This window comes from Bradysia coprophila, unplaced genomic scaffold (assembly GCF_014529535.1).
Source record: "Bradysia coprophila strain Holo2 unplaced genomic scaffold, BU_Bcop_v1 contig_350, whole genome shotgun sequence".
Classification (NCBI taxonomy): domain Eukaryota; kingdom Metazoa; phylum Arthropoda; class Insecta; order Diptera; family Sciaridae; genus Bradysia; species Bradysia coprophila.
This window is the reverse complement of record NW_023503608.1, coordinates 3,333,592-3,357,657: the sequence shown is the minus strand read 5'-3', so window position 1 is coordinate 3,357,657 and position 24,066 is coordinate 3,333,592. Positions and strand designations below refer to the sequence as shown.

Genomic DNA, 24,066 nt, shown 5'->3' with positions numbered 1-24,066 from the left:
GGCACGATTATTTTAGTGTAGATTTTTTTTATGTGCATAAGCCACAGCATGTTGTGAGACATGTGAGAAAAGAAAGAAAAAGTTTTGTTTTTGTGTTTTGGATTCAATTTTTTATGAATAAAAAAAAGTTTTTTTTTGCGGCTAGGTGGACATGCAATAACTGATCGTGTGTTACAATAAATTTTACTATTTTATGGTTGAAATTATCCAATAAAATGTGAATTTATGTATTAATTAATATACTTGTTCTTTCTGTCTTTAGGGTTTTGTGGACACAAGTTTTCTCTTTTTATTTATTTGCATTCTTTTAAGTGGATAACGTTCCAGGTCATCGAAAATACATTTTGTGTGTGCCATGCCATTCATTTGTTAGACCTGGATATCGACAACAAAATATATTTTTGACGGAATTAGGTTGGACACAACTAATCGGTGGAATTATTTACAAATTTGTGAAATTATAAACTCATAGTGCAGCAACAACTAATAGCACGACCGCGATGACATTTTCCATTTATAAATTTATCTAAATTTCAAATCTAAAAGAATGTCCGACAAATTTCCTATGATTCGTTATAATGAATGATTATGGACAATGGATTACTTTTTGGATGTTTTGCGCTGAAAAACGTAAAAGATAAGAGAATTAGGCAAGATTCCTTTAGAATGATAAAAGAGAAAATCTTTGATTTTGTTAGAGCTTCGCCAATCGTTGCTAGAGAACACGGCAATATTACATATTTACAGATCCAGGACTTCTTTTCAACTAAGAATTTTTGACAGATCTTGTACTTCGATAGTTTTGACATAAATTTGGGTATTATATGAAAGCATTAGCCAGAACTTATCATTTACTTTTGTCGCCGCTGTCGATAACAGATGAAATTATCTAAATCTTGAGTCTTCCATTTCTGCATGACATGTGGCATGTCTTTGCATTGTATATGTCACTTACAGTTTTTCCAATGCCAAAGACTAGGAAACAAGGTCTTAACTGATGTATTTACATTAAACAAGAGACATTCAGACTTTCTCAAAAGGTTTCTGCACCTTTCATCAACTAGAAGCTCTCGAATTAGCCTGAATCGACATTTCACTACTAAAGCGCGGTTTATTTTATTTGTTGTAAATTATTCCCGGAACCGGATACGAGAACGCGAAGGTCTTTATTGCGATGCTCTAAATCTTAAAATTCGATATGGTTTTTTTAAAGTAAAGTAATAATTAAAAAAAATCAACTGAGTTATTTTCTACTTCGGGAACTTTTAGTGATCAATCCGAATATGACTATGTCGATACGTGATTATTTTCTTGCTAGTGTTGCGATTAGTATTTCCGTTTTTTATGTTAATACTATTTGGGGCACGACTTCACCGATTCCAAGGAGAACATTTATCCTCATGCAACTAAGTTGTTCATTTACAAAAAAAAAATGTATTCAGAATCACCCAAACTAATAAATTCAAAAATAAAACACAAAAATCAAATATTATTGCTTGTTCAAGCCACAAAAAAAGAAGAAGAAATTTGAAGCACATCATTAGACACTTACCGACACTTGAGTGGCCGTATATGAATTAGACCGAGCCCGATTGCTGAAAAACACTGATCGCCATTTCCGTTTTACTTGAGCGATTACTTCGCCATTGCAGAAACAGAACAAAGTTGCCACACAGAGACCCTGTAAATATATGTATAGCGATATTTGAACGAATTCAAATAGAGGACAGGAAAACCACAATTTCTATATTTTCACCTTATACCGCTACTAGAGAGCAGAAAGGAGGTGCTATGGCGAAAATGTTCAAGCACAAGAGGTGTGAAGGAGGCCGAGAGTGACAGTACACCTCGTGTACCTAAAAAAAACTTTTGTTTGTCTAGTGTTGAAATATCGCGACTTCGTCGCTCATTTCCGGCAAACTACAAATAAAGCGTTGTTCCTAACTTATGCTAAATGGGTTTTTCGCCTCCGGCTCGTGCTGGAAATCTCTCATTCGTTATAAAATAGCCATTAAGCATGTGTTAGGAAAAGTACTATTATCATTCAACGTTTTTATCGATAAAAGCCACGAACGATCTACTTTTCGTCACTTAGTTAAGGAAAATCTTTTACTCACTTCTACCACGGAACTCATTTCCCCGGAGCTTAGTTCGTAAGGTATTCAGAATTGTTTGGAACTTTGTAAACTCGGGAAAATATAAAGTTTCTAACAGCAATCTGCTAGTACTTCATTCGTTTTAACATGACACTTGCCTTATAAGACCGCATTTGTCGGTGCTGTTTTTAACAATAAATGACACTAAGTCATTCTAAAATATGGGATCTAAGTCGGATTTTTATACGAAAAAATTCAAAAATTCTAAATTTTCTAAATTAGCGCAATTAAATCGCAATTAATTTGCCTGCCTTACCGCGAAACACACAATAGAAGAGATCAAATTACTTCTACACAGAACCAAATTTAATCACTCCACCATGATAGCAATTTCATCGGATAATCTCCCACGAAAGTTCATACGTTAATATGAAAATTTCTCAAATACCCAAACATCTGATTATTAAAACCACCAAGACTGAATTCGTAACATCATCTCGCACAAACAAAGAGCGTTATGCATACTCCTGGGTTCAAATATCAAACAATCTATCAGCGATTAGATGGATGAAATATGTTAATTTCGCCAAAATTCACACCGACTTCTATTCAATGTATTAAGAACACAATAACCCATAGTATAGAAACGTAAATTTACACATTGTACGGTGTACATATTACAAACATCTACGAGAAAAGCGAAAGAGCATTTCAGAAGGTGACAGCTTTTCCTCTTAAATTATAAATTACATGAACCTGTTCAAATTAATTAAATTAAAATTGCATGAAAAGTCGTCTATTATTTGTACAAAAAAGATAAACGGAAAATAAACTGAACGAAATGGAAACTGTGAGCATACATATCTATGTCTAGGTACGTATGCCCTACACACCGTAAACATTTCGAAAATGCTGTACACATTAACAACTGTAAATATCGTGCTGTTTTACTGCGAATATTGCCTCTTCAAGCCATACTCAAAAGATTTCCTCGGTGAAGATTGGAATTTTAATCGTACAATTCAAGAGAATTCCCAACACTTACTTGAAACGATGCTGTAAATGCCGATATTGTTTCATATGCTCGTTCCCATGAATGGCCCGGCTCCGGTTTGAATGGCGTTAAAATGTACTGCAGACCTAATAACGGTACCAGCAGCAATGTGGCGCTGTTTTGAGCAACAAAAAGTCATTGAGTAAAATGTTCATGAAACTGGCGGATATGGACCGGCATATTGGCAACACATTTTAATAATGCAACACGAACGAGTGGCGGAAAATTAACTTACCGAAATGCTTGTAGAATATTCCGTGAAGGACCGCTATTTCCTTGCGGGCCAAGTGGAGCTTTCAACTTCAGCACCAGAACTCGAACAATGTTGCATAGAAACAGTAAATTCAGTAACATTGATACACAAACGGGCGCAACAAGTGCGTTTGTGTATACAGTTTCGTTCATCCAGCACCTGTGAAAGAAGTTCATTGTGGGAAAGTTGAAAAAGTTTGCGTTGTTAGTTAAATACGTTCGGGGAAAATATTTATTTAGATTTTCTTTATGTGTGTACGGTGTAACTTTTGGTCGTTTTATGTTCAGCACACGTACATCGCATAATTTTATTTTTGCCCATCATTGAGGGATTTAAATGTTTTCTGGTGTTTAGTGGAACCATATTATATCAGTAGTGTGTATATAGGTACAGTATATTAGAGCGAAGCTCACACATACGAGAATGTTGTGACTGTGTTTCGTTTTTAATGGTAAGTTATAACATTTAATTTCCGGGAACAACACTTAAATTGAAGTCAGATTTATGAGTTTGTGACATTAACTTGTAGCATTAAACATTCTGTAGTCAAATTTATGGGTAAAACTTTTGACCGCAAACCCGCTATAACCGACTTTAATTGAATGTAATTGCACAACACTAGATATTGGCACAAGGTTTAAATCTTTTCCTATTTGTTTGGTCTTATCGAAGCGGACACAGGAAAAAAATATTATCCGTCCGGCGAGTCCTTGGCACGACAATATAATTTTTATGGCGTTGCATTGAAGTAGAAACGGAAGGGAAGTTGTTTAGAAATTAGGGTTTTCGAATTAAATTCGTCCGGAGTGAAAATACAATTTTGTTGGAATCGGAGGCCGTAAAAGCAGTTCAATTTTCTTTTATGCGGCATTAAATTTCGTATATGTATATTCTGCGTGAGTCAAGTTAAGTAATTTTAACTTTCATTAGGTAGTTTATAGCTTAATATAACCTCGACAATACGACGAGAAAAATGAAGGACTTGAGGATAAATTATATTTAAAACTAAAAAAAATTACTTTCACAATCATCGTCGGTTTTTCATGAAGTCGATAAAATACAGAGAGCGTTGATGGAATATATTCAAAATTATCAATAAAATAAGAATGATTCCTTAACCGTCTGCCATATATTATATTATGCTAGACACGGAATCGTAAATCTTTTTTTCTAGCATATATTTCAGTATTCAGAAAATGCATAAATTTGAGAGGAATAATGTGGAAAGCATACAAGATTGATGACATGTATAGGTGAACGTTAGGATTATTCCTGTTGATAAAAGAAAAGCTATGGAATAGAACATCGATATTGGTTCAATTGAGAGCTGAGATAATTTAAATTAAAGAATGTAACAGTTAAATTGATGAAACAAAATCTTTCTGCAACGGCGCCATAAACAGTGAACTTTCCCTTTAGGGTGTTACAGACGGCTGACATCTGTTATCGAAACGACATCAAGAATAAACGACAAGCTCTCACCAAAAAAATGAGATTTTGGATATACATTAAAATCGCCCAATTTTAACGAGTAACTCGTAGAAAGTACGTTTTATATACGTACAATTTACGGATGAGTAAACCATTGGTGTTTTTGGTAGTTTTATCCGTACAACAATGTATGATCCGTATACTGCTGTACGCTTATTCCGTACTTATCAGGTGACAGTTGTGATTTCTATAGGACACGTGAGACGCCTACGATACTGTATATCATCAAACAAGTTAATTTTGATGTGGTTAGCCAATGCTTAGATTTGTTAAATAAAATCTATTTTCTGACGGAAGCTGCCAAAACGATTCATAGTGTCGTGTCAGTTATCAATATAAACGTTCTTTTTTATAGATTTGGCCGACCTCGATCGGTAATTATATGTTTGATTAGTTGGGAAAAATTCAATTGCAGAATAAAACTTTAATAAAAAAATCGACAAACATTTTGATAAAGTGGAAGCAAAATAAAATGATCGACTCTGAGTGTATCCAGATTTGAAAGCCAGTATAGTCTTACATACCGCCCATTTGAACTGTTTACATTTCTAATGCACACGCATAAGCTCGACATCGAAGTACAAACGTGTGCGCGCAAGCTCAATACACCGAAAAAACATTGTGAATGTTATACAAATTGATCGAAAGCTCGTTATTTAGTTCTATACTTGTTTTCAAATCACGATACGCTAAAAATCTTCATAATCGATCATTTTAATTTACCCTGCCTTTAATTAAAAACTGAAACTTAAAAAACACAACCATGTTTTACTGGCCCAAAAACCATTGGTCTTATCGTGTTTTTGGGCGATTGAAACGTAGCACTTTTTTTGGGTGCTGACTAATGAGGTCCTACGTAGCAAAAAACATGTTCAAAACAAATGAAGTAAAAGATTTTGGAAATCAATCTCTGAAAATCTTCTTCTTATTCTTGTCATAATGCTCGGTCTTTTTTTTGACTGGTTCACTGGTAGCGTCACTTTTCGTAGTTACATTTCATCACTAGTGACGGAAAGGAACAACACGAGAATATGCAGCCACGTATACATATGCAATATGCTGAAACGTTAGCACCATTTTATGAGTTTCGACACAATCGAACTGAATCGATTGCACAGGATAACTAACAGAATTATTAAAAAAAGAAAACTTATTTTATTCAAAAACGTGAGGTAAAGTCAACTTTACTTCACGGATTCAAAATTTTACCTTAGGTTTTTGAATAATAGTACATTACTTATAAATGGGGCATATGATGGAAAAGGTACTTCTTGTGGTAAATTTGCCGATCGAGGCGTAAGTATAATACATACCTGCAGTAAAATTTGCTTACTTACTCTGGGGATTATATCCCTCACCTTCGTTTCTGGATACAAACTTCCCCCTCGTGAATAAGCAAATTTTCCCGCATAATATGCTATTACCAAAACTGTGTAAATTATTAGAACCGACGCGATACCAAATATTCACTATGACTGTGATTGATACAAAAGCCGGGTTTCTGTGATTAAGAGGAATCTACACAAGGCTAAATTGTTGCCTATATTTCGGGGCAAAATTATTATTATTTTGATGATAATTTTGGACGGTATTACTCATTAATCAGGAAAATTTTAACTCAGAGTACCAAAAATCAGAATTTTTTTAAGGAAATGTAAATTAGGAAAATGATTTACGAAACCAAAAATTCAGAAAATGTGAAATGTTGGAAGAAAAATTAGTTTGTTATCCTTGAGAATTGCAAACACTCTTACCAATTATGAAGTGACGTTATGTCATGGAATATTTACATCCCTTTAACACCAAACGATGCGATGGTCGTACTTTTTCCAAAAAGAATGCGAGTCAAAAATAATCATCAAAATAATAATAATTTTGGCCCGAAATATAGGCAACAGGTAACAGATTATTTTCCTTCGACATAACTTATTTTGAGTTTCTTCCACAATCGAGAATGGTCATTCCTACATATGCTATTTGTGCAATAGATGCCAAAAGCTTTTAAAATATCCAATTGGTCGCAACGTATGATTTTCAATTACTTACATGTAGTAGTTACTTTTGTGATCAAATGAAGGAGTTCAGGTAAATACTCTGTTCGTTGCTCATTTGTCCATTTTATGTTTGGAATTATTTAAAAGGCACCAAAATTTACTTATACGACAGTGGATTCCAAATTACTAAGGTAATGTAAAGCCACAAGAACACAAGGGCCCCAGTAAGAAACAAGAACATGCTGACAATTCTGCAATGCTTGATAACGCTGATTAGGTCGTAAGCCCATCCAGTTACACTCGAGAGATCGCATAATGGAAATACTTGACTCAATAAAGAAATCCGGTAACTTCAACCTTAAAATTCCATTTCTTTATTCAACGTCATTGACAACAAAAAGTTATTGGTGAAAATGCTTAATGTCAGACAAACGCTTTTTCGACTTAATATTTAAATTTACCTATCGAAACTGTACGCTTGCTGGATGCCCTATTGAAATACCTACAAAATGAGCTATCACAACAATAGCTTGAAAAAAATTCACACAAAAAAGATGACTTTTTGACTCATAAAATTTTTGAAAATTGCACCTCGGTGAAACTTGGTGCTATACCAAAACCACGGTAAAGCATTTTTTTAACTTTTTTTAATTTTTGTATGATCTAGTAGACCCTCTAGATGCCGTACAGAGTGAAAACTCTGCAAAAGCATCTGTAGATTTTTTTTGGTTCGGACCCACAACCCAGGTACCTCGTTTAGCTCAAAAATTTTTAAAGAAGCAGCGATGCAAGCTTATATTGACTTCTTAAAAAAAACTTTTTGCTGATTATTATTGCTAGTGTGATGGTGAATCGCTGTAGGTCGGAATCCGGAAACACTAAAAAAAATTGAAATCGACACACCCTAGTATCCCATGAGAGAGTTGATACTTGGAAATTTTATATGCTATCCCAGCAAAAGGATTTCAATTTCGCTTGCTAATTACTCGTAGCATATCAATCTATCATTTTCAATAAAAAATATCCCATGTTCACGACCTTCGCAAAATAAAGTTGTTCAGCCCCACCGTGTGCCTTCAATGTCTTCATCATCTTCGTCATCGTCTGTTGAGTGATTTAAGTCAATGTCGATACGATGAATGTGTGTCCCCAAAACGACGAACGCGTTTTCCTTGGTATGCTTAGTAGGAGTGACTGCACATCGCAGCGCATTGCCATCGTTGATGCGCTGAAGCACAAGGTGCTGTAACTGCTTACAGGTTTGGAAAATTGCAGTTAACGCATTGACATCCAGATAAGTGACGATTTTCTTTAGCAATTCCCTCTCCAATTCCAACAAGTTTTTGTTTGATGAATTCAGTTCATGATGACCCTTCCAATAAAGAATGCGAAGCCATTTCGTCTCATCGTATCGTTCTTTCACAATTCGACCTTCCTCACGTGTGAAAATCATTTTGTCAGCTTCGAGAAACACTAGTTCCATCCGTAAATTGCTTCTGTTTATCTCCATCAAATCCGCAAATCGCACGCAAAAACTGTAGTCTAATTCTGTTGGCTCTGAAATTACATCCAGTTCCAGATGTGATAGTTTGTGGCATACTGAAGCCACATTCAATATGTCGTCGGGTGTGCTGCACAGAGTTTTTGATTCGCCCAACGAAAATGAGTCCAAATTCGGTAAGCGTGCCATGAGAATCGTGAGTAGCTCAAAGGATAATTGGAAACACTCTTGCAGCGACAAAGATTTCAGTGTGTTAAATGAGCACAGAAGATCTATGTCGTAGGGACATACTGTTTGGTAATGCGAATATTGACACACTTCTAATGTTTCAAGTCTTGTGAATCCAGTTCGCATTGCTGAAAGCAGTGGTGCAAATGAATCTTTATCGATTCCAACGGCAAAGTTCTTCAAATTGTTCACTGTCGAAATAGATTCCAATTCTGTGAACATTTTCTTCTCGCAGAATAAATTCAAGCTTTTTAGTTTGTTGAGCTTACCGTTCACAGCATTAATAACATTTTTTAGATGACCGTTGAAGGAATACAAAGATAAATGTTCCAGTTGCTGGTTGTGGTCCATAAACGTAACAATATCTAGTTGAGTGGAGCTGGCCGACAAACATATCAGCTTCGGGTACGTACGTTGCGTCCATTTATGGTTCAAAAATTGTACGTTGTCCAAAAACAATTCCGATAAATTTGGCAAATGACCGATGATAGAAGAAAGATCAACGGCCTTTCCACTCGTAACCTTCATTTTTGTTATTGACTTGCAATAGCGTTGAATTAACCCAATCAGCCAATGGTTTCTCGCCACGACATCGCATCTAAAAGAAATGTTTATGGCCCGTATGCCATCGCCAAAGTTACGGAAAATTCGTTGGTACTGTTCGCATTCGTCGGATAAGTTTTCTCCAAATATCTTCATTGAATAGAATGATTTCTCCGTGACGCCATTGTATTTCTGGGCAAACGACACCTTTGCAATAATTTGAAATCTTTTGCAAACACCACTGGCCCGTAACAGTGAATGATCACTCAAATTGATGAAAATTGCCATCAAAATTTCATCCGGAAAATGGAGCAATTTTATTTCGTCCGTTTCCATTTCAGCCATATCTCGTCCGAAGTTTTCAATTCGATCTCAAAGTTTAACCACAAATCAAAACTGTGCTTTTTTGCATGAAAATGTGTGCGATACTGTTCAGTACGACTTTTGATATGGCTATGGTTGCTGTGTTTTTCGAATAAAATCAAACTTCTATCGTAGAATGATGATGAATATAAGTACGGTAACAGTGGTGCACGAACTTATTTCGTAAAACAATTTAAATAATGTTCAGGACGTTGTAAAGTAACAATAACAAATGCATTCTGTCGCAACAGATCAATATTGTACAAACAACGACTTATTTGAATGCATTTCCAGGTAAAATTAAAAGGAAAAAAAAACAAAGTTTTGACGAGTGCGGACGTTATAGCCCAACCCGAAGGGGAGAGCCGAGAGCGTCATTCCAACTCGTCAAAATAAAAATTTGAACCAAGTTCGTACTGTGCTTTACGTGATTAGGCAAAGTAAATGAGCCAAAGGTCGTAATAACATTATTTAGGTACCGAGCGAGCCGAAAGTAACAATTAATAAATTTATGTTTATCGAAATATTATGCAGAATGGAGCCACGTGTTCACAGAAAACATGAGGAAGCGTTAAAATAGTGTATACTTCCATTACTTACAAGAAAACAGAAGGCAATACAAGCTATCTTTCTTTTCTGCAGAGCACTTGAGATACTAGTATACGAAGGTGGAAACCCAGACCGCTGAGAAAGTAGGTCGTTGAAAAAATTTGGGGAAAAACAGGACTGTAAAAATCTCGTTAAAATTTTTTATGAGCGCTGCAAATGCTAATCCGACCCTGAGAAAATTAATGGGAGTCGATTCGTCGAAGCTTTGGTGAATTGGTGAAAGTTTTACTGCTAAGACTTTCTAACAATTGTTATGGTTACACCTCCGCAGAATAGATCAGTCCGTCGACTCTATCTATTTGTGGTCTTCTGGCACCTGCGACTGGTGTACATATCCTTAGTAGTCTGCTCTATACCAATCTCTCTCATACTTCGGATATTATGAACTGATCATCATTAGATGACAAGTGCATTAACGATATCTTATCGGAAACTGGGAAATTTCCCTGATAGTAGGGAACAAAGGATCTTTGATCTCAACTGAAAAAGCTTCCAAAAAACTCTAATCTACCTATCTTCGCTAATTTATGTGTGTTATTGCAACATTAAATCGCGTTCCAATTTTGAGACTTAAGTTCTCCGTCCGAGCTAGTCGGGATCACATTCATAGATCACGTCAGAACTATAGGGAGAAGAGGTGTGAACTCTAGTATAAAATGGTGAATATTCTTTTGTTGTACGGGGGGATGGGGTTGTAAAAGTCGAGGAAATTGCTAAGTTGATTTATGGATGTCATCTATCTCAAGACAAAGTCGAAGCCCAACAGTCAAGTAATTTTCAACCTTTTATGTTATTTAAAATTAATCCAACAAAATTATATTCTCGGATCGTAAACAGAGCTCCACCTTTTATCATTTTTAACTTTTAACATTTTACAGACTATAAACTTACTCTTTCCGATCCTCTTCGGTTCCGTGGAATCCTCGCGAAAATCCATAAACGGTAAGTACAATTGCCGGCGAACTCCATCCAAAAACCATTAACCATCGTACCAGTCTTTGTTCCGAAATAAATGCTGAGACTAATACCGTATGCAAATAAAATCCTTCGCACAACATCCAAGCATAACTTGTCATTAAAAAGTAATGAAGAACTAAATGCAAAACCACACATCCGGACTGTAAATAGAAGGCAAAAAAAAAGAACGAAATTGTTGTTAAACACCATTCTCAATTAATTATGATGAAATTTGTTGAGCAAATAGTTAAAGAAAAATTGAGCACTTTGTCGTTGTTACAATGTAGAAACAACAGAATATGGCAGAATGACTGAATGTCTATGTCAATATTGATGTGGTAACGTTCATCTTTTGTGAAAATCAATATTTAATAGAGGTCGTCAGCCAATAACGATAATTCAAACAATAACAATAATATCCAAACACAAACGATAATTTCCAACAATAATGACCTGTCAGAAAAAGGAGCAATTGTGAATGAGTCTAGACGTACAGATGTGTACCGTTCACTTCGGACTTTAATTCAAAATTTTGGTGGTGCATAGGTTCAAATGCAAACTAGATTCAAAATTTTGGTGGCGAAAGACGTTTTTCGAAATAGATTGAAAATCTTTTTTTGTCCATTATTTCTAATAAGACGAGGGTAGCCTTAGTGTATATTTCGGCAACCACACATCGTGGAGAATCCAAAGTGGTGTCAAAATGAAGGTATTGGAGCCAAATGCAGAAAAAGAAATTTTATTGGAAGGTCTAGCGTGCCTGACAAGTCGTTGAACAAATGTTTTTTGTATTTAGTAATGCGGCAATTTGACATAAATGTCAGACCGAAGCCTTATGAGGGACTGATATGCGTGTGGGTTCTCAGTCTAACAGGATGTTTCTTCTAAGTGAAAGACAAGTATTTAAGGGTCTTCAATAACAATTTGTAATAGTAAAATGACAATTATAGTTCACAGTGCAGTTCACTATTCAAATACATTAGGAGGAATTTAATAAAGGAATTGGTATCATTGAGTGTAAATAATTTATTTCATTTAACAAAGTATAGCAAAAGTTTAAGAGCAATGAATGCCTTTCAAATTTGTGGCCTTTGTTTGGTCGGAAAAATATTCTTTTTTTTGATGATTTCTCTGAACCAAAATATTTTTCTGAAAAAGTTAAACCATTAAACCAAGCAAAAATGTATAACTTTTAAAGGAAAATTTGACTTGTAGGTGATAACTAATCCCACTTGGAGAAACCTGTGCAGATTACACAAATTTACACAATCTGCAAAGGTTACTCCAAGTGGAATTAGTTATCATCCATAAAACAATTTTTCCTTTAAAAGTAAAACATTTTTGCTTATTTTAATGGTTTTAGTTTTTCAAAAAAGATTTTGGTTCAGATAAATTATCAAAAACCGAATATTTCTTCTCCCAAATTTAGGCAACAAATTTCTGAAGGGATGATCGCTCTTAATTTAAATATTCCTCTAATGTTGGTGGTTCCATTTCGAAATATTGGCAGACTTGACTACCATATAGGCAGGTATGGCAATTTGCGAGAATCGTTGCGACTTTATAAAAATCTGGCACTTTCTCATGTCTGATTCTTAATTTTTTTTTGAAATCAACGAATGGAAACAACTGAATAATTTTCGCGAAGCCCCACTCAACAGAAACTCTGAGGCGACTCATTCTCTTGTTAACCGTTTGTTGTTTTTTGGTTAGACGCCCCTTAAATGGTACAATGAGCTCTTTTGACAACGGATAGCCAGCGTCACCGTACAAATGCGGAGGATTCTCCCACCCTCGAAATTTTCGCTCCAGTTTTGCAACAGTTTTGCTTCGGGCAAGCATATGTCCGTCATGTCTACGACCGACGACCGACCCGAACATGTTGAAAATGATTCCATTGGGTAGCATTATGGATTGATATTTGATTGAGTGGACACGTTTATGACCGTTGTAGAACTAAAGAATGTTTTTCAGAAAGTTAAAACATCGATTTATGAAAAAATGTAGCAAATGGACCTCTCTCTGATCGTCAATGGGTCGACACACTGCTCTGACTGTTCCGTCAATGAATCCGAAACAGCGTTTGTAAGGTGATCCCATAGCAGCTATACTACTACATAACTCCTCTATTTTATCCTGAGATAGGAATGTATGATCGAAACTTTTCAGAAGACGTCCTTTTCCTTTCGATATAAAATCGACCATAAAATTGAAAATTCCGCTCAATGCACTGCGCCCTCTCGGGAAAAATTTCATTTGATCGGCATATCTAAGACAAGCATTAATAAGATTGAGACTAATAATGTACAATGAAAAACGAAGTACCTTTTCGGATAAGAGAGACGATGCAGAAGAATACAGAGTGCTTCTTCTCCAGATACCTTAACTCGAGTATCTAAAGAAATTTGGTTTGGAATTCCCAAAGCAGAAATTAATCTCGTAATGTCGTCCTTGTAGAAGCGGAAATGAGTGTGGCAGTACGAGTCACCAAGGTCTGCTAAATTAAATGTTCCAGGCTCTTTTTCCAAGTAATGATACACTCGATTCTTAGTGTTTAAAATAAAATCGGCCACTGCTACATCTTCGTCATCTTCTCCCTCTAACGCAAGAATAATATCGATTGAATCAAGGGCCTTTCTACCACTATCATCTTGAAATGCAAGAATTAGGTCAACTGCGTCCGTGTCCATATTTTTTTTTCACTGCGTCTTCAGGTCAAAAATGTATCTTTAATTAAATATTTTAATCAATTGCACTTCGCCGTGTGAAATACGTCAGACGTTTTCAGAAACGTAGCCTCAAAGCCTTCTCATTCATAAATTTGAAATATAGAAACTACTCTTTCGATTGAAAAGGCATCAATGATTCATTGTATTACAAGCAATCGTATTGTTCAATTGTCAAACCGCGTAAACGTGTTGCAATCATTCACAAAATATTCCTACTGTTTATTAAGTGCAAGTTTTGATTGAGAATGAGAAAAAGAAGTGAAGATCAGTTAGTTCGTTTTGTGTGGAGTCGGAATATCGAATACGACTATTTGCTCTTGCTCGAAGTGCAAGAGAAGAATCCTTTTTCGTTTAAAAAGCCAAAAGCAATATGGGAGGATATAGCTGGTGTGCTACGGACGGGTCACCTGAAGATGAAGGTTACGGAGAGGAGTTGCAGAGAAAGGGTGAATGAGCTGTTGAAGAAGCACCGGAAAGACGAGGGCATAATCCTGCGATCGTAAGTCAAATTAAATTCTTCTACTTCGTAACTTTCGTCTACAGCCTTGCATGTCATAGTTCTGGTGCAACCGAGGACACACTAACGGAAGTGAAGAAGCTCTTAATTGCCATTAACGAAATGGCTTCAACACGGCCAGAGGAAACATACTCGTCTTTGTACGGCAAGAGAATTCGTACAGAGGGCGAATCGATCCGAGATGAAGCCCTGAAATGTATTTCCTCCGATTCCGATGACGACGACTATATTCATCGGAAATATTCACGATCATCTGGCGCTAGTGGCTCTACATTGAATCGAGGATCTCGTAATGATGATGAATCAAATGTTATTACAAATGTCAACAGATTTTTCAGCGACCATAACATGTCGCTGGCAGAAGAAGAGGAAATGCTTCGTCAATGTGCATTGGAAATAGAACTGGAAGCGCCGGTATAACTTCTTTGACATTTAAAGTTAGTTTTTAGATCATAATTGTCTGTTCTTAAAGATTATCGACTTGGATGACATTGATAGTACAGGACAGAGTGTACGTGCAAGTGAGCAACAGCCAAATCAGTCTTGGATGGATGTTCCAAGTACTTCAAACGATCATCGGTACTCAGTTCCAATTGAAATTTTGGATGACATTGATAGTACTGTACAGAGTGTACGTGCAAGACATGAACAGGCAAATCAGTCTTGGATGGATGAACCAAGTACTTCACACGATCATCGGTACTCAGTTCCAATTGAAATTTTGGCTGACATTGATAGTACTGGACAGAGTGTACGTGCAAGTGAGCAACAGGCAAATCAGTCTTGGATGGCTGTACCAAGTACTTCACACGATCATCGGTACTCAGTTCCACTTGAAATTTCGGATTCGATGGTATTACTCCAGTTCATTTTATTTTTGAATGCCGCAGTTTCTTACGTCGTTCTTACGTCGATTTCGTTTTTTAAGGCCATTGATTTAAGCGACGACTACGGCGAAACGCTCACGACAACAGTAAATTCTTCGAATACGGTGTTAACAGTAGGAAGACAGCCATCGACTACGGTATCGACCGCAGTAAATCGACCATTGTCCACGAAATCGTCCGTTAGAAATCAACCATTGACAGGAGTATCAACCGCAGGAAATCGGCCCTTGACAACTGCTTCGACCACAGGAAATCGACCATGGACTCCTGTATCGACCGCAGGAAATCGACACATGGCTCCTGTATCGATCGCAGGAAATCGGCCATTGACTACTGCTTCGGCCGCAGGAAATCGACCATGGACTCCTGTATCGACCGCAGGAAATCGGCCCTTAACAACTGCTTCGACCACAGGAAATCGGCCCTTGACTACTGCTTTGACCGCAAGAAATCGACCCTTGACTCCTGTATCAACTGGAGGAAGTCAGCCCTTGACAACTGCTTCGACCGCAGGAAATCGGCCCTTGACTACTGCTTTGACCGCAAGAAATCGACCCTTGAATTCTGTATCAACTGGAGGAAGTCAGCCTTTGACTACTGCTTCGACCGCAGGAAATCGTCCCTTGACTCCTGTATCGACCGCAGGCAATCGGCCCTTGAATTCTGTATCAGGCGTGGGTAATGCACCATCAACTGTGGCGTCTCCGAAAAACAATTCACAAAGTAATCGTTTTTCGAATCCAAAAAAGGATCTGGTCGGATATCTTGATAGAAAATCGGAGGTACATGAAAATCATGCTCGTACTGCAAATTGTACATTCTATTTGTTTTCAGAGAGAAATGCTTTATCGGAAGGAGGAGATTCGAATTCGAGAAATGGAGGTTAAAAATAAAGAGAACGAAATCGAAATTCTCCGTCTAAAGACCATTGCAGAAAATGAACAGAAAATAAAAATTCACGAGGCGGAGGTCCAAAATAGAAAGGAAGAGCTTCAAATTCAGCGTCTCAAAGCGGAGGCTGAGGCAGAAGAGCGGAAACAGATGCTCGACTTGTTGACGAAGCTCATCAGCAAAAATAATTAAAATCATTTTCGTTTGCGTTTTTTATCTTTTATCTTCGAGGATTCAAATTCCTTTATGTGATTCCTCTGAATGAAATTAACTGAACTGCACTGTGAACTATAATTGTCATTTTACTATTACAAATTGTTATTGAAGACCCTTAAATACTTGTCTTTCATTTAGAAGAAACATCCTGTTAGACTGAGAACCCACACGCATATCAGTCCCTCATAAGGCTTCGGTCTGACATTTATGTCAAATTGCCGCATTACCAAATACAAAAAACATTTGTTCAACGACTTGTCAGGCACGCTAGACCTTCCAATAAAATTTCTTTTTCTGAATTTAACTCCAATACCTTCATTTTGACACCACTTTGGATTCTCCACGATGTGTGGTTGCCGAAATATACACTAAGGCTACCCTCGTCTTATTAGAAATAATGGACAAAAAAAGATTTTCAATCTATTTCGAAAAACGTCTTTCGCCACCAAAATTTTGAATCTAGTTTGCATTTGAACCTATGCACCACCAAAATTTTGAATTAAAGTCCGAAGTGAACGGTACACATCTGTACGTCTAGACTCATTCACAATTGCTCCTTTTTCTGACAGGTCATTATTGTTGGAAATTATCGTTTGTGTTTGGATATTATTGTTATTGTTTGAATTATCGTTATTGGCTGACGACCTCTAATATTACTAGATTATTATGGAAATGTAGAGCTGGCAATATCCGAATAAATTGATGAAGCATATGGACACTGGACACAGAACAGTATTCTAAACACACCCGCATATCCGAAATTATTTTCGTAGATATGCTGACGAGACGAGTTATTTCCATTTATTTCTGTTCGAATAGAAAAGAGTGTTTTGAGTGGACCCAACTCAATTACTAACTTGCAGCAATAGTACAGCTTGTTTACTTTGAGCCATGTCTATTGAGTTGATGGCTGTGTCCCCACATAACGCTCTATATCCTTTTTACATTACCATAGAAGTCTTGCTAGCTGCTGCTGCACGTGTATGCACGTAACAAACCGAAATTGAGTTTATCGAACACGTTGTAGTACCAAATGTGTTTGTTTTGCCCACTCCTCGTCTTAGTATCAAATCTCACGTCTGAAATTTGACCCCATCTCGATACTAGAATCAAAATAGCTATTGTTGTGTTCGTGCCCATGAAACATTTATTGCATCCCTCGTGTAATCAACACAAGTAAACTCTTAACCACAATCGGCTAGGGACAAAAATATGCTGTACAACCCTTTCGGATGATCAATAAAATTTTCTTCACTAAATCATCCAGCTCTAATTGAAACAATTTCGATTATCGATACACCCATTGTGACCGCACAGCAAACATGTATGAAAATCGTTTAATCTAATTGAGGATTGTCTCACCACAAAATTTATTATTCGCAATAAATGGTCATTGGTGTGAACACAATGAGACGACCAGGATTACAATTTCTGTTCGTTTAACTATTTGCCAGTTTCATCTTTTTCGTATTGAAAGTTTAGTGTTAAAAGTTTTGTTTAACCTCATTCCTGGCGATTACTTCTGTTTCACCAAGTACCACCCGATACCACAGCAGCCACAATGAATTATTGGCGGCAAATGATGCGAATAAGTTTATATGAATGGTTATTCTGGCACATTTTAGTGATCTGAAAATGGAATTCGGAAACAAAAAAAAAATCGAGTTATTTAGTGAATAACAACAAGAAAATGATTGGTACGTTTCATCTATTGCTATATATATTGCGCAGAGAAAGCAATTTTGTATATATCAGAAAATTTTGTGTGAGGATGTGTAAATAAAGAAAAAATGTTGAAATGTTCAATCAAACTATTTCCCTTTGTTTGTTTTCTTGACACCTTTTGAACTTTACCCTACGTTTCCGTTATTATTAAAATATGTTTTATGCATGGCCTTACTTCTGGAAATTTACTGCCAAATCAACGATAGATGTAGATATGTTTACTATGTATTCGATTATCGAAACGTGGGGCACATGATTTTTTTGTTGAAAATTTTTAGGGTAATATTTGCTTATTTTGCTGACCGGAACACAAACAGAATTTCCTCTTCTTGTCTGAAATTTTTTAGTGCATACAAAGAGAACAGGAAGTTGCAATTTACAAAAAATAATGAAGGGAACGAATGACAGCAATAGGCTTCAGTCATAGCAGTGTTATGCCAATATAGGCCATCAACGATTTATTATAGAAACTTGAATTCGAGTTGCTGCTTCAGAATTCTAACAAGGGAAGGCACAAAGTTAATAATGAAGTTTAGTCACATCATCCCGGATATTATAAAATCATTCATGTCACATACGGCTATTCATATGCTATCGATAACGACGACAGAAATAATGACAAGCTCTGGGTAAATGGTCCTTTATATAGTAAAATGCATGTTAAAAAAATTGAAGTACAAGATTTGAAATCAACTGATTAAAAATATTTTGATAGATGAGATGGAAGTAACAGACCCGATAATAATACTATACTGTTCATATACTTGCCGTCTGTAACAGGTTAATTGTTATTTGTTAACCAAGCGGAGAAAATAGGCAATTCGAAAGTTGGAATTTCTTATTTCTCCCTGATGTGAACACAACATTTTTCATACTAAGCGTTATGCGAAAAATCCGCATTTTTGTGCATTAAATAGCGTGTTTTGGTATTGAGCCATTTTAGGTGATAAAATAATCATTTTATCACCCAGTATGGCTGAACCAGTCATTTTAGAAGAGAAAATAGGGATTTTCGCATCGCTAGCATGAAAACACATTTACTTCCATACCTTCTGGAGTAAAATACAGTACACTGACTATTAGGGCGTATCGAATTTTTAGAATTTTAAGGGCCGCGATAGCCTGTGTGCGGAAAACGTAGATCATTGAAAACTAAGTCCAGGCATATGGTTGATGGATCCGAAGGTGCCCGGGAAGAAGTCCCCCCGGACGACTTTAACTTTCAAATGGTCATAACTCGGAAAGTTAAGAGTATTTTTGAAAACAATGTTCTAGCAGGATGTAGAGCGTTCAAAACTCTACAAAACTGCCAAAGACACCGGTTACAGTGTCTGCACTGGCTTCGTGGGCGACGTGGGTACACTTAAAAACTCCATTCAAAAATGTTGAAAAAGTGGTTTCGGATGGATCGCCGACCGGGATAATGCCTAGTGTACTGGTAGTACTCGACCTCCTCTACAACCTCATGCCAAAAGCTAAAGTTAATAATTTGTCTCTCAGGAAATAAAAGTCAAAAACCAAAATGTCGAACTTTCGATGTTAGAAAACCTTGACAGACACACCTTTTGGACCATCGGTTTCTTTGGCAGTTTTGTAGAGTTTTTAACGCTCTACATCCTGCTAGAACATTGTTTTCAAAAATACTCTTAACTTTCCGAGTTATGACCATTTGAAAGTTAAAGTCGTCCGGGGACTTCTTCCCGGGCACCTTCGGATCCATCAACCATATGCCTGGACTTAGTTTTCAATGATCTACGTTTTCCGCACACAGGCTATCGCGACCCTTAAAATTCTCAAAATTCGATACGCCCTACTGACTATGGATAACAAAAGCATTCTTTTATTGGATAATCGGGTTCTATTCCTATTTTCCTATTTTGAGTTGTTTCCATACATCCCTCGCCTTTAATTTGAGTTGCAAACGCCCACAATCGTAAAAATAAAAATTTCCAAACTAGTGCGTATAAACAAAGATGTAATTTAGTAAAAATAAAGGTTTGTGTGACTGAGCAAATATTCGTTTTAATAGTTCGTTTAAATCACGTCCATCTTAAGTTGAGTTACGTTTGTGTGCGGAGGGTTTACACTTTCGGAACCAAATTCAAACTTTTAATTTTTCATCGATCGTGCATATGATAATTCTGTATTTATTTTCCTCTCATAAAAATCGATTTTTTAATCGATGTTCGTTTCATGTACATTTTTTCAACTTTATAGAAAAAACACTCTCATCAGCTGTTAACTACGGGGTAGAGTGTGTGCAGTTTGTATGGAGGGTATTTAGTCTAACGTATAGTCACAGCTAAAAATATCCAAATTTTGCTAAAAAAAACTCTAACCAAATACAGATGGGAAACTAGTTGGGACAATAGTATGTCTTACACCTAATAACTTAACAGATTTAATATAACTGATGACATGCTTGTCGTCTGTAAAAGTTTAACAGATAACTTTGTTCATTATTATACTAATAATTTCTCTGAGTTGAATATCATTCAAGCATAGATCGGTGTCTACCGCAGCTCGTTACAGCATTTATCCGTAGTTGACTCTCATACTCGCTCACATTTCAAGAACATTATGTTAACATAAATGTATATTTTGTGTATTTCAAAATTTCAACGTCGCTAACAATATTATGTCCCGAAGCTAGCATTTATATGTATCAAAGATTTTGATTTACTGAATTTTATGACTACGAGCAATTTAAAGAAAACAAACGTTTGATGATAAGCCCGACTAATATGTTGTTGCTAGATTAATCTAGATATTATATATACGTAGTTGCTGCGGAAATTCCTTGTTTAATGCACCAAAACAAAAAGCATAATTGAAGAAAACGTGTGGAAAGAAAAGCTTTCAATAAACAACCGTAAAACCGAAATGAATTTTGTTGATTGTAGATTTTGTCGAAATTTGCCAAGATAAAGTAATACTTAAAGTGAAATTGTAACCACGTTTGTTACTTCACATCCATAAAATTTCCTGTGAACATGCTTAAACCGTATAAATAACTTAAGCCACCATAACATCGAGCAACAGTGAGTATATACTTATATGAGCGAATTATGGAAGTGCAAATGGATTTGGAAGAATTTTGCAAAGTTTTCTGGTTACAGAAAACTGTTAGCTACAGTGCAAAGTGAGTGTTGAAGTGTTCAACTTGAAAATCATTTCAAACAGTTAAATCCGCAATTTCATCGAATACAAATTTGTTTCTCTTACATGTTACGTGCGCAAATATTTTTACGGCACAACTTTTAATGTGATTGACTCAACGAGATATAACACGATGATACCGTAGCACCATATTATTAAATAAAAATATTGATGGCTCCATCGTCGATCAATGCACTGCTGACACAGATTGTGCAGCAAGTGAGCGGGAGTCATGGTTTGTCGATAAAAAACATAAATAAAAATCTGTCACTGGAAATTTGTTGTCACACGAAAGTATCAATTGCAGGTTAATAATAAATATTTATGATCTGTGATGCAACGAAATCGAGGTGAACATGCATGGGAGATGAATTTCGTCTTCAATAACTTTACAGACAAATGGTTTTTTATGAATTAATCTGATTGAAGTATTAGATTTTATCATAGTAAAAGATGAACTACTGGCCGATGTTACTTGGTCCAACGAAGGAAATGTCTTCCTTTAATTTTTTTAATCGTAATTTGTCGCTGGTTGACAAGACCTTTAGGTACAACATCTATCATAAAATTATGGAAACAAATTCTAGTTGATGTTGTTGAGTTGAATCTGTAAGTAGTGAGTGTGCAAACAGTTCTGGCTAACTTTCACTTATGTAAAGGACTTTCCGATAAAAATATTGAAGTAGTAGATTTTGTATTCAACAACAGGCGATACACATTGACGACACAAAAGAGACATCAAATTTAATCTTTATATGGCAGCACACTGGTCGGTTTTATAAGATTGAGCCAAAGTTCATTAAATGACCTATGCAAAATTGAAATTACGAAACACACAATTTCGCTGAAGGTCATTACAGTTCTAACAAGAATAATATTTGGGGACCAGGTGTGGCCAAAAGAGTAATCAACCGTTACTAAGCCAGTATGTCGTATTGATAAAAACATTCCTAATATACCGGAATATTGTTGTGTAACGCTGAGTGATTTATTGAATAGTTAAACTCATAATAAGCTATAAGCATCCTATACTTAATTGGGAACGATAAAATGTTTGGGAATTAGTTGATTATACAAATAAACAAAACATCAGTGGAAATCCCTGCCTACAAAGCTACTAATATATTATTATAACCCTCGGTATCACTTGAATCCTACATTTAGTTGAACTTAGAATTCTTATCGATTTATTGGTAACTGGACGAGAAAACGGCAGTGAAACAATTAATTGAATTTATTGTTTATCGTAAACGAAGATAGGAGGACTCTTGGGTTGTCAATGGAATTCTAATTAAATTGATATCGTCATGTCTGCTTGAGTGCTGATCCCCAGAGTTATTCAATGTTGAACATACTTGTGAAGATGCCTATTTATCGGCAACACAAATATGAAAGCAATGTTTGATGATTGATGGTAAAATAACGATTTCAAAATGTTAGCGACGATTCGAACAGTATACAAACCGTGCAAAACCTTTCGAACATCGTATCGATTAAATTAACATTCTATCGGTTTTCTCGGGTATACGAATACCTTCTAGTTATGTATACGAAAATGTGATAGAGCTTTCAGTGAACTGAACAAACAAAATGCAGATATGGACATGATGAAAAATGCGGGAAACGTGATTCGGATTTTGCTTTCCCGCTTTTCGTTAAAAGACACCTTCTCTGTCTGTAATGGAAATACGTACAATGGTTGTGTCTTTGCTACAATGTGTTGAGAGAATCGAATTAATTAAACATCTCTAAGGTATTCAGGGAGACTGAGTTTGGTTTTTCAGTTCATTGTAAGAGATTTGCTGTTCCAAAGCTTTTAACAAAACTTAGAAAGTTTTTTTTCTTTATAATAAATTCTACAAGTTCCATAATTGTGTTTCTTAGACGTTGAAGGACTAGTTTCTACTTAAAGTGGTTTGCTTAAGCAAAATTTTTTTACATATTCATTTGTTATCGTCGTCAAAAAAAACGACATGTCCTGACTAATGTAAGCTTATACGCAATTTCGCATAAAATTCGTAGATCAAAAGAAGTAATAGACCCAATAATATCACTTCTGATATACTTTTGCCGTAAGTGAATGGGTAATTTAATCAGCTTGTGCTAATACATATTGTATTCTAGAGCCAGCGAAGATACACACTGAACACAAAACTAATTTAAGATTTTGTTAGAATAAAATATGAAGTTTTGTGTAGCTTTTCAACTCTCTTCAGAGTGATTAGTAGAACAAAGCATTGGATTTTGTTTGATGCAAACATTTCTTGGCTGGTCTGCACTTAAATTGACCTGAAAGTCAGTCAATACTTCATTTAATTAAAAACTTTGAATTCAAACAATCTCGAGTGCAGCAATTTTTTTTTTGTAAAACTTTTTCGTTTAAGACAGCGAATGGATGAAATTATATAAATTTAGTTGAACGGAAGCTTTTTGGTCTGTTCGTGTTTTTTAATTTCGCTTTAATTCTTGAAATGAAGAGCAAATTTTCACACTGGAAACATTTTGTTGAAGAAATATGTCTGTAGTGTAGTGCGTTCTGAGTACGGAAATTTAAAATGGTATTTGGTTCCGTTTGAAAAGTTTTTGTATTGGAATTTGGTGTTGGTGAGCCATCATCAAGGAACTTGTTGCATTGAAAGCTGTTGTAATCGAAAGATAATAGCGGTTACACCTGCTTCAATTTGTCCTGATATATTCTGAAGGTAAAAAAAAAACTCGTCTGCTATATCCTACTCTATTTGGTTCAAAACTTAACCGAAAATATATTTGAACCGATGATGGTCAGATTTACAAAAAAAAATCATTTTTGGGAGAACCGTTTGCACTAGTCTCTTTCCTAGCACACCAAGATTA

At 35.9% G+C, this 24,066-nt stretch overlaps 2 protein-coding genes across 5 annotated transcripts in view; both read right to left on the bottom strand.

Moving 5' to 3' along the window:
- LOC119080268 (calcitonin gene-related peptide type 1 receptor) overlaps window positions 1–24,066 on the bottom strand; it is a 72,735-nt gene that overhangs the window by 4,499 nt on the left and 44,170 nt on the right. For 3 of the 4 annotated variants that reach the window (XM_037188525.1, XM_037188528.1, XM_037188526.1), the window contains 5 exons: window positions 17,832–17,958; window positions 11,024–11,250; window positions 3,386–3,562; window positions 3,142–3,265; window positions 1,553–1,681 (listed from right to left, as the gene is read on the bottom strand). In XM_037188525.1, the coding sequence (XP_037044420.1) occupies window positions 1,553–1,681; window positions 3,142–3,265; window positions 3,386–3,562; window positions 11,024–11,250; window positions 17,832–17,958 (784 nt within the window). Of the gene's footprint in view, window positions 1–2; window positions 622–1,552; window positions 1,682–3,141; window positions 3,266–3,385; window positions 3,563–11,023; window positions 11,251–17,831; window positions 17,959–24,066 lie in introns of those variants that run through there. The other variant, XM_037188527.1, reaches the window with a different exon arrangement.
- LOC119080269 lies at window positions 12,545–13,781 on the bottom strand. Its single transcript, XM_037188529.1, has 3 exons — window positions 13,415–13,781; window positions 13,106–13,358; window positions 12,545–13,045 (listed from the first exon to the last, which is right to left on the bottom strand). Exons 1-3 carry the CDS (start codon window positions 13,777–13,779, stop codon window positions 12,548–12,550), a joined length of 1,116 nt encoding a protein of 371 aa, XP_037044424.1. The 5' UTR covers window positions 13,780–13,781; the 3' UTR covers window positions 12,545–12,547.